This window comes from Engystomops pustulosus, chromosome 1, assembly GCF_040894005.1.
Source record: "Engystomops pustulosus chromosome 1, aEngPut4.maternal, whole genome shotgun sequence".
Classification (NCBI taxonomy): domain Eukaryota; kingdom Metazoa; phylum Chordata; class Amphibia; order Anura; family Leptodactylidae; genus Engystomops; species Engystomops pustulosus.
In genome coordinates, this window is record NC_092411.1 from 22590386 (window position 1) to 22606786 (window position 16401).

Consider the following 16401-nt stretch of genomic DNA (forward strand, 5'->3'; position numbering starts at 1 on the left):
TGGTGCCTGAGCAATAGGAAGGTGCCTGAGCAATAGGAAGGTGCCTGAGTAAAAGGAAAGTGCCTGAGCAATAAGAAGGTGCCTGAGCAAAAGGAAGGTGTTTGAGGAACAGGAAGGTGCCTGAGCAAAAGGAAGGTGCCTGAGGAATAGGAAGGTGTCTGAGGAATAGGAAGGTGCCTGAGCAAAAGGAAGGTGCCTGAGGAATAGGAAGGTGCCTGAGGAATAGGAAGGTGCCTGAGCAAAAGGAAGGTGCCTGAGGAATAGGAAGGTGCCTGAGGAATAGGAAGGTGCCTGAGGAATAGGAAGGTGTCTGAGGAATAGGAAGGTGCCTGAGCAATAGGAAGGAGCCGGAGAAATAAAAAAGTTCCTGATCAAAAGGAAGGTGCCTGAGCAATGAGAAGGTACCTGAGCAAAAGGAAGGTGCCTGAGGAATAGGAAGGTACCTGAGCAAAAGGAAGGTGCCTGATTAACAGGTTCCTCTTGGTTCTTGAGTCTGCACAGTTGTATTAGTCCCAATGCCATCTGACATCAACTACTCATGTAATACCTATAATGACTACTAATAACGACAAAACTCCACCTTAACCAACAAATATGATTCCTGACCACCACCTGGTATCCACAACTTAGTGCCTTCTGCTCATACATTTACAGACCAGTAGACTAGACTAGGGATAGCAACCTAGGGATCCATGTCAGAAGGTCCATCCAGCCGTTAAAACGAATTCCTCACAAATATTAGAAATATTAACAGTCTAAGGCTACATTCACACATTGTTTTATGTATACACTCAGCATATATATGCTGAGCTTAAACATCTTTCCACCCTCCTGCTGAGCCACCTATATGCTCAGCAGAGGCCATAATAGCCTATGAAAAACAGATGCAAAGTACTGCATTTCTCCCCTGACCTCCACTGAACGTAATCTCAGGGACCTCTCCAGTGATGTAACTGTCTATATAAAGAAAATTACATCACTGGGGGAAACCCCATGAACATTGGTAACAGCCAATCACTGGCTGTTGTCAAAGATCAGTCCAGGAACAGGACGACATATCTCTGCTGTGCATCCAGAGCGATATGTCCCTTCACTCCGTTGTAAGAGAATGCCGGGAATCCTCCCAACTTATCCTTACAACTGAGGAGCTTAATGAGGTGTGAACCTAGTCTTAGATAGAAAAAATGGTTAAACCATTCCTTGAAGTCTCTTGGGGACAAGTCCTCACACTGTTGTGCTCTTAGCTCTGTTCTGGTTGTAGGGTCAGGTCGTAGTTGCTGACCGTTCTCTTTAAGAATAAGGAACTTGTAACCCTCTTAGACTCTGCTCAGATGTGTCCACAATCTCTGATGACCTCCTTACATAGACGTCTGATGGGAGTTTGTAGTATAGTAGTATCATTTACAATTTCTTGCACTCCATCTTCAAAGCTTATAGCGATCATAGTGTCCGGCCTCTAATGTCTTCTGCTTATTTAAGGCAATCTTGTAATGGAGGGTCAGTATTTCAGAGACTTGTGTTCCAGTGTTAATTGAGTCGAGTTATTGATCTTCACAGTCTTGTGTTCAGTCATTAAAGACGCAAGAATATCTGTTCCTGCTTTTATCTCGAGAGGGAGAACAGTGCTCCCACCACATCGGATCCACGTGTCAAAAACATCCTCTTTAAATTGGGTCATATTACAATAATATTTGGGCCTTCTGCCTTGTTAATTCCAGAACCTCGGAGGTTACACTGTACATTACCCTATAGATCGCTACTCATCAATCAGTGGTGGAAGACGTCTTGTGTTGGGCAACTTTTTGGAGAAAGGATGTTACTCTGGTGGCAAAGTATCCAAAAAAAGTTGCCATAAATGCAACCCACCTTCACTTAGCTTCACTATCATAGACCACTGATTCCTTATGATCCACCATTAGTAGTAACATCAAATATTGTGACCCCTGACAACTAGTACCATAAATGGGTTTGACGTTTTGGAGGTCCATAGTAGACAGTGGTCAACCATGTGGTCATCAGTCAATCTCTAGATGACTAGATAAGATTCCTTACACCATATTCCTTATAAACCAATTTAAAGATATCTTTTTATTATAGGGAACCTGTCATCTCAATTTAACCCCCCACCCCACCCCAAAAACCACAATCTGTGCTTCACAGGTTGTTTTATGGTGTCCCTATAAAATGATTCCACTATTCCTCCAAAAAATTATCTTTAAAGTAAGAAGTATGGTCCTTCAAGTTAAACACTAACAGAGGTTCTCTATGCCCCTGTAACGGGTCACACAGACAACAGAACTAAAAGTCTCTATGGGAAGAGTCCGGAGGGAGGAGTCTGTAGACCAGTAGACCCTCTGGACCACCGCGGGAGATGGTATGAGGCCCACAGTGGCAGCCAAGGTACAGGGGTGTGCAGGAAACAGTCCAAGCCTGGGATAACAGCAGCAACACAGAGGAACACTGGTAACGCTGGCACGGGCTGCAGACACCGCTGGACTGGAACCCTGGGAGGCACAGCAGGAAGCACGGAGGCAAACTGAAGACAGGATGGCAGGAGCACACAGAGGTACCCTGGTAACGCTGGAGACAGGAACACGGAGGATCACTGGTAACACTGGAGACAGGAACACCATGAGTGCATGGGAACGCTGAAGACAGGAGACACTGAGGCGTCTGGAGCGGGGAGCACAGACAGGAGCCAGGAGAGGTAAGTGAGGGCAGGGGGACGCGGACCAGCAGGCAGCGGAGCACGAGTGCACCCCTGATCCGCGACATGGATCGCAGGAGCACCTGTGACAGCCCCAATCCCACCTTTGAAGCCCTAGTCTGGTAGTTGTGGAACCGGGTCTTGACCTTGACTACTTCTTCTACATCTCCAACAACACACAAGATTCTCTATGAGGTAGAGACTTGAAGTCTAAACTGAATAGACTGGTTCTCTTTGATTAAAAGGGGCCAGTTCTCTCTCTGCCATAATAGGAAGGCTAGACAGCGAATGTATATTGGGGACCCGCTCCAGGTCCTGAAATTTGGATTTTGTTTTTTGGACAATTATGGATGACTTCTGGATGCTATCCATAAATCTCAAGGTTACGAGGAATAGTTCTCCCATGATGCTACAGATTTTAATTTCCCTTTACGACATGACGAAGAATCAGTTGCATTCCACCAAAATTGTACGTATCCCATGTCTATTTCCTGCTGACTTTGGCCGATTCTCCAGTCTACGGGGAAGGTCCTGATGGACGTATTAATGGACAAGTTAGGGACGTCTTGGCTGACATCTTCCGTAAGTTGCATACTTTTGTAACAAAAAGACCTCAAAGCTTTCGGTTCCTGAACGTCAAGAGTCATTGCTTAATTTTTTATAAGATGATAAAGTTTAATCATCCGGCTAAAAAAGCTACGGTGTGCCGTAGATTATAACCAATGGATTTATCCCCACTAAGTCTATGAATTCATTGATCAGCACAGTTCATAAAGGAAGACTCTTGAACACGCCTACACCACTGGGGCATCTATCTATGGCAGGGGTCATTAGTGCGTATGACCATGGGGCATTGGATATTGAGTATGGATGGTCTATGGGAGGGAGCCATCATCGAAGGTGAACGAATGGCTATCTAAGGCTTCAGTATTGCCAGCAGAGGGTCTGAGGCCTGAGGCACATATCTGTGCAGACTATTATTAGTAAGAAGGTGATGACATCTTATCAGGTGGAGGTTATTTCCACATTGCTTGGGGATCTCCATTGCTCAGTCAACAACTATAACAATGAGTTGATGTGGAGCCGCTCCGCACATGTTCTGCACATATTTACACATAGGATATCCGTGGCCTTGCTCGATATCCCGAGTGCATGACCCCTATGGGAAGTTAATAAATGACGGAGTCTTATAGACATAGTTGAGCAGATGTCAGGACGGGAGCAGCACTCCATAGCACCCTGTCTGAGCTATTAATACAGGTGGAGCTCAGTCTATTAAGACTCCGCACAAGGAAAGCAAACATAACCCTGCGGTTAATGGACTCGCATGTGGCGTTACTCTGGTACCATAATGGGGCTGGATCCGAACACCTTCAAGGAAAATTCCAGTAACAAATGAATAACCGTACGTTCATTGAGGAGGCTGAGCTCATTGTGTCACCCAGTATGTGACCAACAATGTATCGACACAAAGCTGCTATGCCAAAGACGTGTTGGTGTTAAAGGTAAAGTCATGTGACAGCTACGGTGCCAAAAAGTAGGACACAGTGGCATGGTCACGATCCAAATACATTGTATACAAGATACTCCTGGAGCCCAATGGACACTACTCACCTAGTAAACTCGATTCAAAGCTTCAAATCAAATTCGACGAAAACCTTGAAGGGAACCTGTCAGCAGGTGCAACCAGACTGTGACCAGACTGCAGTCAGTATTAGGTACAGCAGAAATAAAAAGTATTTAGGCAGCCACCAATTGTGCAAGTTCTCCCACTTAAAAAGATGTGAGGCCTGTAGTTGACATCAACTATGAGAGACGTGAAAACAAATCCAGAAAATCCCATGTCTGATTTTATAAGAATTAATTTGCAAATTATGGTGGGAAATAAGTATTTGGCCACCTACAAACGAGCAAGATGCCTGGCTCTCACAGGCCTGTAACTTCTTCTTTAAAGAGGACCTGTCACCCATAAAAAAGCACTAGGAGCTGCTAACCAGAGTAAGCAGCCCTAGCGCTATCTCAGATGTAGCAGCGTTACACTGTTAACGTTATCAGAACCCTCCGATACCACTAGCAAACACTGCCGCGCGGGACAATAGGAACGCTGGACCGCGGTCAAAAGTGGTCGGGCGTATTCATGAAGCTCGGCAGTCACCGCCAACCAATGAAGTGGGCGGGGAAGTCCGGGGAAGGCCCCTCGCTGTAGCTACACTGATGCAGGAACATATCTTGGTTAATCCCTGAGCTGAGTGGTTTGCTGATAAAACAGATATAACATTATGACAATGAAGCTCTGTCCCTTCTATGGCTGCTCCAGCGCTTGCTTCCGCGCTTCTCCTAGCACGTGAGTTTTTCTCTGCAGGAGAGGATGATGTAATCACTGGGTTGTGTCTGAAGGCAGAATAAGCAATTTCTGCACCATCCCCCATCTGCTGTGTATGAGTGATCCAACTTAGATTGATTAGTCATGTATTGAATAAACTCCAACAGAGGAGCAGCTTTGTAAGAAGCATTTCAAGGTCCTGGAGTGGCCTCCCCAGTCTCCCCAGTCTCCACATCTCAACCTCACAGAAAACCTTTGGAGGGAGTTGAAAGTCCATGTTGCCCAGTGACAGCCCCAAAACATTACTGTTCTAGTGGAGTTCTGCTCGGAGGAATGGGCCAACGTACAGGCCACAGTGTGTACCTACCTTGCGAAGACTTACAGAGATGTATTGAGTATTTACCAAATATTTATTTTCCACCATAATTTGCAAATAAATTCTTTAAAACCAGACAATGTGATTTTCTCATAGCTGAGGTCTATATATGATGTCACTTACAGGCCTCTAATTTTTTTTTAGTAGGAGAACTTGCACAATTGGGGGCTGACTAAATTTTTTTTTTCCCCACTGTACTGTCCCTGGAGAGATGTGTAATCAGACCTCTGTGTATGTTGTTAGTAGCAGCAGGACTGTGACATATGGATTTATATACATGGATTTATAGCTTCTCCGAGTGGGGGTGGATCCTCACACTGCTGTTCTCTGCAATGAGCTCCTCTTAGGCAAGTGACTGCTGCAGTGATTCAAAGCAGAGGTGAGCGGCTCGATGCGTAGGACATACACATAGTTATGATTATCATTGTGGTGCACCATGGCTGTGGCCGTGAGGTCTAGTGCACCCATTTCCACAGGTGAGTGCACCCAATAGAAAGTGACCTCATCTACCCATAAATCTCACTCATCTCAGGCTTTGTGATTCTCCAGGGTCTGCACCAAACCCATCTTTTCCACATGTATATTAATTACTTAAAGCTGATAAAAATACAAGAAAAAAAAAACACAAGCGCCTCCGCTGCTGCTGGGGAGATCCCCGGCTTCTACTTCCCTTTATGTTTTTTCTTGAGTAACTACATTTACATCTGAAGACCAAGACAAGAGGAAGCAGGAGGAGACATTTTAGATGTAGAGCAAACCACACACAGTCCTGTGCTATATACATGTACAGGTAACAAAAAGCAGAATGGAAAGTGTTACGTTAGTGGTAGTGACCCCCGTGACTGCGCCCCTCACCATTGTCACGCACAGGTGAAGCATCTCTCTCCTCATTCTCCCCTATTATTATCCCCATTCAATCCACTTCTGGCTCTTATTGCTCAGGCACCTTCTCCCACGGGAAGGTGCTTGAGCAATAGAGGTTACTATATATCTCCATTACTTTGAGACGTCTTTGAGATTTCCAGAGACACCTAATTACTGGTGACTTCCAACACTCCCATAGACATTCATTAGTGAGTACTGGACCCTTGTTTTAGTGAACAGCGGACGGACCCCCACTGACCGGTCAGTTATTCCTCTATCCTGTGCATAGTAAAGTGTCCGTTTGGCTCACCGGAAAATCATGGATGTGCCAGTGGGCCCAGGCTCTAGCCCAATACTTCATCCAAGAGGTAAAGCGGAAGAGAATATGAACTCTGTTGGGGGCCCCAAGCCTTTTTTATTTAGTGGTCCCAAGCTATCTCTATTCGACACTAGGATAGGGTACAACTCCTTTAGATACTGACTATCCATGTACCTCACATCCCTTGACTTGTACTTGAAGACGCTCTGCCTGACACCTGGTGCTTTGTACCAGAGTATTTCGACCCTTTGCCAGCTGTCATCTAAACCAAGACCATTTCAACAGAGACAACACGTAACAAGGTCCAGATCCATATATAGAGGTAAAAGGGAGGAAAGCAGGACATGGGGAGAGGACAACACCCCAAGACGGCCTAAAGCCATACCGATCAGGTGACACAAGGGGTCTACAAGCTGCTGCCCGTAACAGAAAGTGTATGGAGATATGAAAGAAGGAAAGTATCACGAAAATATGGACCGCAAAGCAAGTGTTCAATTTTGCTGCAGTGCCCCCACAGGTAGCATGGTGTACTGCAGATGGCTTGGTGCAACATTGATAACCCATAAGGGTGTAATGAAGAGTTAAGAACTGAGGCAGTAGAGTTATAAACCTTCAATGAATGGCTGAATATATAGAGGTCGTGACTGCGATTACAGCGCGGAGGGGGGGGGGGTTAATGTGAGATATTCAGCTTGGCAGGAGCGGCGGCTGGCGTTAAGTATACATTAAGCTGTGATGAGCCATTAAAGGCATGAAAACATGTGGCTTTATTCTACTAATGCATTAGCATGTACTACAGAGGCTAAGCCACATTGTGCCTAATGTAGGAGACGACTTGGAGCGACCTCCAAGACTCGGGCATCAATAGGCCCCATAAGTTCTCAGAGTGAATGAATCACCTGCCAATGATCAGGGATATGATGCGGTCACACAGTAAGTTCTTGGTCCATTCTTGGTGCTTTTTTTTGTAAACAAGCTGAAAACGCATTTTGTGACCCCAGAATGCAATTTGTGACCCCAATGGGGGCAACAGAGATCGCAAGCAAGACGTGATCACCCGAAGTGGACATAAGAAGCTGCTTTCTGTGTATCTACTGAGGAAAATTGCTAGTTACTAGTCCTGTGATTACAGCAGCCTCTACATCAAGCAGGAAAGTGACTAAGGTATACAATACGAAGCAGCATATAGTGTAATGTGAGACTGCTGGTAGCTGGGACCTACATGGTAAGTCATATTAGCCAATTCAAGCCATAAGAAAAGTGGCCCTACAAGATCAAAGAAGTCAGTCCTTTATGTCTCCATTACTAGGGCAAGACCTCAACCGAAAGTAACTTGACGTGATCACCTGAAATGGACAATGACAAGTGATCTGTTCATCTGTGGAGGGGAATTCCTTGTTACTAAAGTCCTGTGATTACAGCAGCCTCTACGTTGATTCAACATTACCTCTATGTGTGAAGAGGAAGTGGCCTACAAGCAGTAGTGTAATGGGAGATTGCTGGGTGCTGCGACATACATGGCAAGACAAGAGGGAAAAGTACAAGTGTCTGTAGTGTACACTTTAGGCTACAATGAACAGTGCCATCACTGTACACTCTCATCTTCTAGAGGTTACTGAGGACAGAGGACCCCTGTTTTAAAGGAAATCTGGGACAGTTACTCATAAATCCATAAATCCAATGTGTTATCTATAGCTTCCTTCCTTCTAAAATCAACATTTGAAATTATGATAATTTCTCCTTCTGCCCCCCCCCCCCATAGCACTTCCCCCCTCCCTCTTTCTGCTTCAATCGCACACAGTGGGTCAGAGGAAATGCTCCGGCACAGGGCAACAGCCTGGGAAGCTACACCACAGAGGGGCTTGGGTAACGCCCCCCCCCCCCAAGGCCTTATTAGCATAATTTTTAAAGTTGATTTTTAGAAGGAAGGGAGTCATGGTTAACTAATATAAGAAGATTATCACAGTCACGGTGCCTGGATCTATGAGTAAATGTCACTGGTTTATCCTGATGGATTTTAATTTCCTTTAAGACAAATGTCCCATGACCAATGTGGTTACTTCTACCAAAATGGTAACCACCACAGTAGGTCATGTGTAAAGTTACCCAATCTGCAGAATACAAGGAGAGAACTAGAGAGTCAACAGAAAAATCCAGAGAAAAGTCATAATATCTGTAGTAAATGTATGTAGCTTACACCTTGTGACTCACCATGGATATTTCCCCGAGTCCCAGCTGTGCCCGTCCCAATGTCTGCCAGGCCTCAACGAACCGCGGGTTCCGGCTGACTGCCGTCTCTGCCGCCTGCACTGCCGGGAAGACCTCGTGAACGCAAAGAAGAGACTGAAATACAAAAACATAAACAAAAAAATCATAAACATAAGTTTCGATATTATTTGTACTTTTTTTTTTTGCGGCTTCGCATATTGGGAAGTCATCTGTGTAGTAACAATGTAGCAATACCGAAAGTGTTTTTTTTTTAGCTGATTCTTTGATGTTCCCCCCTGATTTAACCCCATGTATACTGATGCACATAAACCACCAGTCCAGAACCAGGTGAGAGAACCCGGCAGCAGCAGCAGCGTTACGTAGTCGCGTTATTAATCAGCAGAGGTTTACATAGAACAGGAGATCAGACGAGACAAGTGAGGTGAGTGCACGCTCTGCTTCCTGGAAACATAATCATATGGATTACCGTATATACTCGAGTATAAGCCGACACAGGTATAAGCCGAGACCGAGACTGGGAAACACATTGGTCACAGCCTCCCAGTATATAGCCAGCCAGCCCCCAGTAGTATACAGCCTGCCCTGCCCCCTGTAGTATACAGCCTGCCCTGCCCCCTGTAGTATACAGCCTGCCCTGCCCCCAGTAGTATACAGCCTGCCCTGCCCCCAGTAGTATACAGCCTGCCCTGCCCCCTGTAGTATACAGCCTGCCCTGCCCCCTGTAGTATACAGCCTGCCCTGCCCCCTGTAGTATACAGCCTGCCCAGCCCCCTGTAGTATACAGCCTGCCAGCCCCCTGTAGTATACAGCCTGCCCAGCCCCCAGTAGTATACAGCCTGCCCAGCCCCCAGTAGTATACAGCCTGCCCTGCCCCCTGTAGTATACAGCCTGCCCTGCCCCCTGTAGTATACAGCCAGCCCTGCCCCCAGTAGTATACAGCCAGCCCTGCCCCCAGTAGTATACAGCCTGCCCTGCCCCCTGTAGTATACAGCCAGCCCTGCCCCCAGTAGTATACAGCCTGCCCTGCCCCCTGTAGTATACAGCCTGCCCTCCCCCCTGTAGTATACAGCCTGCCAGCCCCCTGTAGTATACAGCCTGCCCAGCCCCCAGTAGTATACAGCCTGCCCAGCCCCCAGTAGTATACAGCCTGCCCTCCCCCCTGTAGTATACAGCCTGCCAGCCCCTAGTAGTATACAGCCTGCCCTGCCCCCTGTAGTATACAGCCAGCCTGCCCCCTATAGTATATACCCTGCCAGCCCCCTGTAGTATACAGCCTGCCCAGAACCCAGTAGTATACAGCCTGCCCTGCCCCCTGTAGTATACAGCCAGCAAGACCCCAGTAGTATACAGCCTGCCAGCCCCAAGTAGTATACAGCCTGCCAGCCCCCAGTAGTATACAGCCAGCAAGCCCCCAGTAGTATACAGCCTTCCCCCTGTAGTATACAGCCAGCCTGCCCCCTGTAGTATATAGCCTGCCAGCCCCCTGTAGTATATAGCCTGCCCCCTGTAGTATATAGCCTGCCAGCCCCCTGTAGTATACAGCCCAATGAGCCTTGGCACCTGGCCATAGTGTTGTATATCTTCAAGTAAACTAAAGGACAGAGACAGTAATATGAGGGCTAATATGACAAAAGGATCAGACAACCCAGGGTTTCTTTGTAGTCAGTTACCAGGGAGAAACATGGGTCTGGATAAAGTATTTCTATACAACACAACTATCTTTAGCATCCGGTCATTATGTTATGTAGCTTCATATGAAGGACAAATACTCTAGAATATTATAGTAAATATGATTATAGGTTCAGACTACACCAGGCTTCTTTGTAGTCTGTTACCATGGAGACAATTAGGTCTGCATAAAGGATTTCTACACAACGCAATGATGTTGTGTATCTTTGCGCGAAGTAAATAAAGATAGATACTGTAGACAATTGGAATAAGGCTACATTAACACTGCCGTATGGGGGACGTACATACGGGCGACATATATACAGCGTTTATACATCCCCCATAGACGGCAATGGGCGCACCGCTCCATACGGAAGCAGTACGGTGCCGCATGTACCGTTCCGTAGCCAGGAGAAAGATAGGACATGTCGGGGAGTGAGCTCCTCCTCTCCCCGGCGCCGTTGTGTGCCCCCGTCCATATAAATGACAGATACGGGAGAATTGGATGTAAGATATCAGACTACATAAGGTTTCCTCGTAGTCTGTTGCCACGGAGACCCATATGACTGCATAGGGGATTTATACACAAAACAGTAGGAAATTTTGGTCTAGAAATTTTGCTTCAATTCCATTTTTAGGTTCACTGGAATATCTGGGTCCCGGCTTTTCCTTACATTTCTCAATGTGAATTTTGGAAGATCTGAGTCGTTCTTTATACCCATGAATTAGTATTATGAGAAGGAACGGCGCAATGAATTTCCACTCTGAATTTCACTATTTTTCTAAGTTCTAAAAAAAACGGATTATTAAAGTATTACAGATGTCGGCATCATTAGTTCCACATTCCCAAACTGGCTAGGAAATGTACAAAATATCCATCAGAGACCGGGCCCATATGGAAATGATCAGATTTAGGGTTTTCCTCCGACACGAGATCTTTCGTTTACTGCACGTCTCCCTGATTGAGCGCGCTCTCTCCGCACCCATCGTACAACACGCAGCCGGGGCCAAAGCTCTTGACATTCTTGTCAACGTGATTTTTGAATTGATGACGGGATTACACAAAAAGCATAAAAGAAACAAATAAAATAATGAAGAATGAAAAACATGGAAGAAATGTGTTGTTTTTTTTAACCTGTCACATTAGAATTAGCAACGAGCCGAAAAATAACTTAACCAAAGTTACTCATCAATCTTCTCATCTGAGATCATTGTATAAAGTTTTACATTAATGCCCTTTGATTAAATTTACATCGTGGGGATGTGTCTTAAAATTCAAGATTTCACCATTAAAAGACACAGCTTTACTGTACAGACTGGTGCAGAGTCATTTCATTATTGTTAGAGAGCTGGTGAGTCAATAACAATGGACACAAAGGCTTTTTCATAAATTTGACCCATCTTTTGCCTGTACATTTGCCAGAAAATGAAATCCATGGCTGCTATGAGCGAGTATAGATTTGTGTTTAGTTTATGACAACAGGAAATTAGGTAAATTAACACATTCTCACTACCTCCTGCAACTAAAATTAAACAACACAACACACAAAAAGTATGATTTTATGATAACACAACTCTCCAAGAGCACAGCAGTGTGAGGACATGCCACCCAGTGCACTTAGAGAAGCTACAATCCTGGAAGATATAGCCATATATCACAGTCCTGCTGATACTGACAACATACACAAAGGTAGGATTACCACACACAGCTCTCCAGGGACAACACACAAACAGCTCAGAGCACAGCAGTGTGAGGGCCCTCAGTAAACTTAGAGAAGCTACAATACTAGAATATAAATCCATATATCACAGTCCTGTTGCCACTAACAACACCTCTCCAAGGGCAATACCCAATGCTGTATGCAAAGAGCACATCAGTGCGAGGACACTCGCCCAGTAAACCTTGAGAAGCTACAATCCTGGAATGGAGATCCATGTTGCATAGTCCTGCAGCTACACAAAGGTATGATTACACATCTTACCTGGATGCAGAGAGTGCAGAGCACAGCAGTGTGAGGACACACCCCCAGTGCACTTGCAGAATCAACAATCTTGGAATGTAAATCTATATATCACAGTCCTGCTGCTACTAAACATACATACACGAATGTATGATTACACATCTCTCCAGGGATATATATATATAACACTGGCTGTAGTCTGTATGTCATACTTGATGATAGATCCCTTTAATTTTTCCAGGGGAAGTTTTCGGTTTTCAGTGAAGTAAATTTTATAAAGTGAATCCCCTTCTCTACTATCTATAGAGGAACATCACCTGGATCATGGCGGCCCGGTTCCTGGTGGGATATGGACCACAGGGGATCAGTGATACAACACAAAAGCAGCAGAACAACAGCAGCTCAGGACCCGCAGGCTGACAACATTTTCAGACAAGTAAATAATAATTGAATTAAAGATAAGAGATTTGGAAGAAGAAGGCAATGAACTCTGCGAGACACTAACCGCCTCGGATTATGAGATCTGTAAATTTGGGGATGCGGTCGTCTCCGGCAATAACACAACAAATAACATGGATCAGCAGCATCACAAATCAGATCACATTCACCTAGGACCGGGCAGGCGGTGGGCATCTATGCGGGCAGCCTCAGGACCGCTCAATGGTGGAATAACAAATACACAATTTATGGAGTACTTAACGCTGGCTGCTGCGGGAGCTCTGCAGATAAACACCGGCAATGTGATTATAGTCTTATAATTCTAGTGAGGGGGAAACACTGTCTATCAGATATAGAGGATGGAGTGTATGGTTATATAACGTACCATATAATTATTCTGCCAGAAGGTGGAATAAATGTGTCTGCGACTGCCACACGAAGGTTATATAGACTGCTGTGGACCCAAATAATCACAGAAGACAAGGGAAATGAGAGAGAGCAGGGACGCTCGGTCTTTACTGGGAAGCAGGTGAAGTCCAGAAGATTTGGCTCTGTGATGCCAACATGGTGGACAATACCGTAGTTACATCTGCCAAGAAGCACAGCTCTGGAGGAAAAACTGCTGCCCCACCGGCACTGGATGGTTTTATAGACTGATGCTGACCCAAATGATCACAGAAGACAAGGGATAAATGGAGATGAGAGAGAGCAGGGACGCTCGGTCTATACTGGGAAGCAGGTGAAGTCCAGAAGATTTGGCTCTGTGACGCCAAGATGGCGGACAATGGTTTCATCTGCCAGGAAGCACAGCTCTGGAGGAAAAACTGCTGTCTGACCACCACTGGATGGTTTTATAGACTGATGCTGACCCAAATAATCACAGAAGACGAGGGAAATGGGAGAGAGCAGGGACGCTCGGTCTATACTGGGAAGCAGTTGAAGACCAGAAGATTTGGCTCTGTGACGCCAAGATGGTGGACAATGGTTAAGTCTGCCAGGAAGCACAGCTCTGGGGGAAAAACTGCTGTCTGACTGGTGCTGAACCAGACAAGGGAGACATGGAGATGGGAGAAAGCAGGAAGGTTTTGTCTATGCTGGGAAGCCGGTGAAGACCAGTAGATTTGGCTCTGTGACGCCAAGATGGCAGACAATGGTTGCATCTGCCAGGAAGCACAGCACTGGGGGAAAAACTGCTGCCCGACTGGCACTGGATGGTTTTATAAGTTGGTGCTGACCCAAATAGTCACAGAAGCCAAGGGATACATGGAGGTGGGATAGAGCAGGGAAGCTCGGTCTATACTGCTAAGCAAGTGAAAATCTGAAGAGTTGGCTCTGTGACGCCAAGATGGTGGACAATGGTTACAGGAGGCACAGCTCTGGTGCATGAAGGTTTTATAATGCTAATGCTAAACCAGATAAGGGAGACATGGAGATGGTAGAGACATTCGGTCTATACTGGGAAGTCGGTGAAGATTTGGCTCTAAGACTCCAAGATGGCAGAAAATTACAACATCCAGGAAGCAGGAGGAAAAACAGCTGCTCCTAAAGGTGAAATAATGTCCTTGGAAGATGGAAATTTAGGAGTATTGATAATTTCCTCTGTAATTAACAAAACCTGGAGCACAAATTGTGATTCTCCATCGTCTATCACGTAATTTATTTAAGAAGAAGGAAGAATGAACAATCTGGAGGGTGTGGGGGAGACTTGTAGACCATACTGTAGATGCTATGCTATAGACCAGTGATGGCTAACCTATGGCACGGGTGCCAGAGGTGGCACTCAGAGCCCTTTCTGCGGGCACTCAGGCCATCACCAGAGATGACTCCAAGCATCTTCCTGCAGTCCCAGACAGTACAGGACTTGCTGTGCACAGAGCTATTTTAAAGTGACAGCTCTACCTGGGACTATTTTTTGCTTTATTGGTGTCCTCAGGTGCTGGTATTAATGAAAGCTGTGACAGAGAAGGGAGTATAAATCACAAATTACATTTCTGTGTTGGCACTTTGCGATAAATAAGCGGGTCTTTGTCATAGTTTGGGCACTCGGTCTCTAAAAGGTTCGCCATCACTGCTATAGACCGTCCATACATCCTTCAGACAAAGTATGTTCCATGTGTATTAAACAAACAATAAAAGGGGTTGATAGGGTAAAAAATGTGGCTAAATACTCTATTAAATAGTAATTTAAGTGCCCCCTGTAAGAGTAGACAAGTTACATGGACCATTACTCACTGTGGAGGACTTGGGACGTCAACGCACATAACTATATTTAATGTTATATCATGTAGTACTTCATTCCACCTGCGGGGGCACTGCAGGAAAACTGAACACTTGCTGTTTGTAAGTGATGGCAAGTCCTGACAGATAACCTGTATGTTTTTTCTCCATTTTTGTGAACGCAAAGCAATGTAGTGCGAGATATATTAGTTCTACAGACTCCTGTCCTATAACCAATATAATACTAAAGCGGGAGATGCATCAAGAAGATCCTAAAAAAATAATCTCCATTCTGAAGGCATTCTGATTACACGCCAGGCGGAGGATTCATTGCCGGGGCCTTGGAGAGCTACAGCCGTAATTAACCCTGGTACAGTATATCATGGACACACAGCCAGAGGAAGGAGGCAAAAAAGTCTGCCCAAACTCATCATGACGGAATTTTTTTAGGAATAATATACATACGGAGCAAGAGAAATTCTTAGATGTTCTAGGAGGGTATTAAAAAACTAATTTAAAACCTAGTACAACTTTTTAGGACCTTCGGTCCCAATAGGACCCATGAATTCTAAGCTTTATAAAGACACAGTGTAATTCTTCACTCCTCCTGCGGGGGCACTAATGGGGAACTGAACACTTCCTGCTTCTGTCTCATAGAATGGGACAGTCTAAGCCTGACAACCTCTTCAGAGTGACAAACACCACCAAAGTCTCGACATAGTCAAACCTGTACGCTAGATCTTAAAAAGTTGTTGACACATTGGTATGTGTAATCATACTTTTGTGTTGTTAGTAGCAGCAGGACTGTGAGATGTGCATTTTCCAGGATTGTAGCTTCTCCAAGTGCACTGGGTGTGTGTGTCCTCACACTGCTGTGCTCTGTGCTCTTAAATTTAATTTCTATACACCCCTTCCCCTATGTATCTGAATGATCTATGTAATATTTAACCAGAATCACAGTCTCTGTTTAAGTGTTTCGTCTGCAAATCCTGTTTAAATATAGCCTATGAGCTCACCCAAAAAACAGATACCCATCCCATGGTCCGAAGCATGAAATGACTTTATGACTTCCACCACACACGCCCTGACTGTATACATTCAGGGCCAGATTAAAGGAGGGGCTCATGGGGCTTGAGCCCCGGGGCCCCCACCACTTTCACTTTTTAAGGGGCCCCCACCAGTTTCCGACAGTCAGCGACTTAGCTCAGCTCTGTGTCTCTGTGTGCAATGCGCAGTGGCCCGTGGCCGCCCGCAATGCACATAGGGGTCTAGGATGAGAGCTGTGTCAGTGAGACACAG

General features: G+C 45.5%; 1 protein-coding gene across 4 annotated transcripts in view; it reads right to left on the bottom strand.

Annotated features, from left to right (window-relative positions):
• Window positions 1-16401, bottom strand: part of TTC33 (tetratricopeptide repeat domain 33) — a 186459-nt gene that overhangs the window by 66340 nt on the left and 103718 nt on the right. For all 4 annotated transcript variants that reach the window (XR_011853131.1, XM_072135467.1, XM_072135478.1 and 1 more), the window contains exon 4: window positions 8801-8932. Coding sequence is in view for 3 of the 4 variants with exons in the window: in XM_072135467.1 (XP_071991568.1) it covers window positions 8801-8932 (132 nt within the window). In the remaining variant the exon portion in view is untranslated. The remainder of the gene's footprint in view (window positions 1-8800; window positions 8933-16401) is intronic.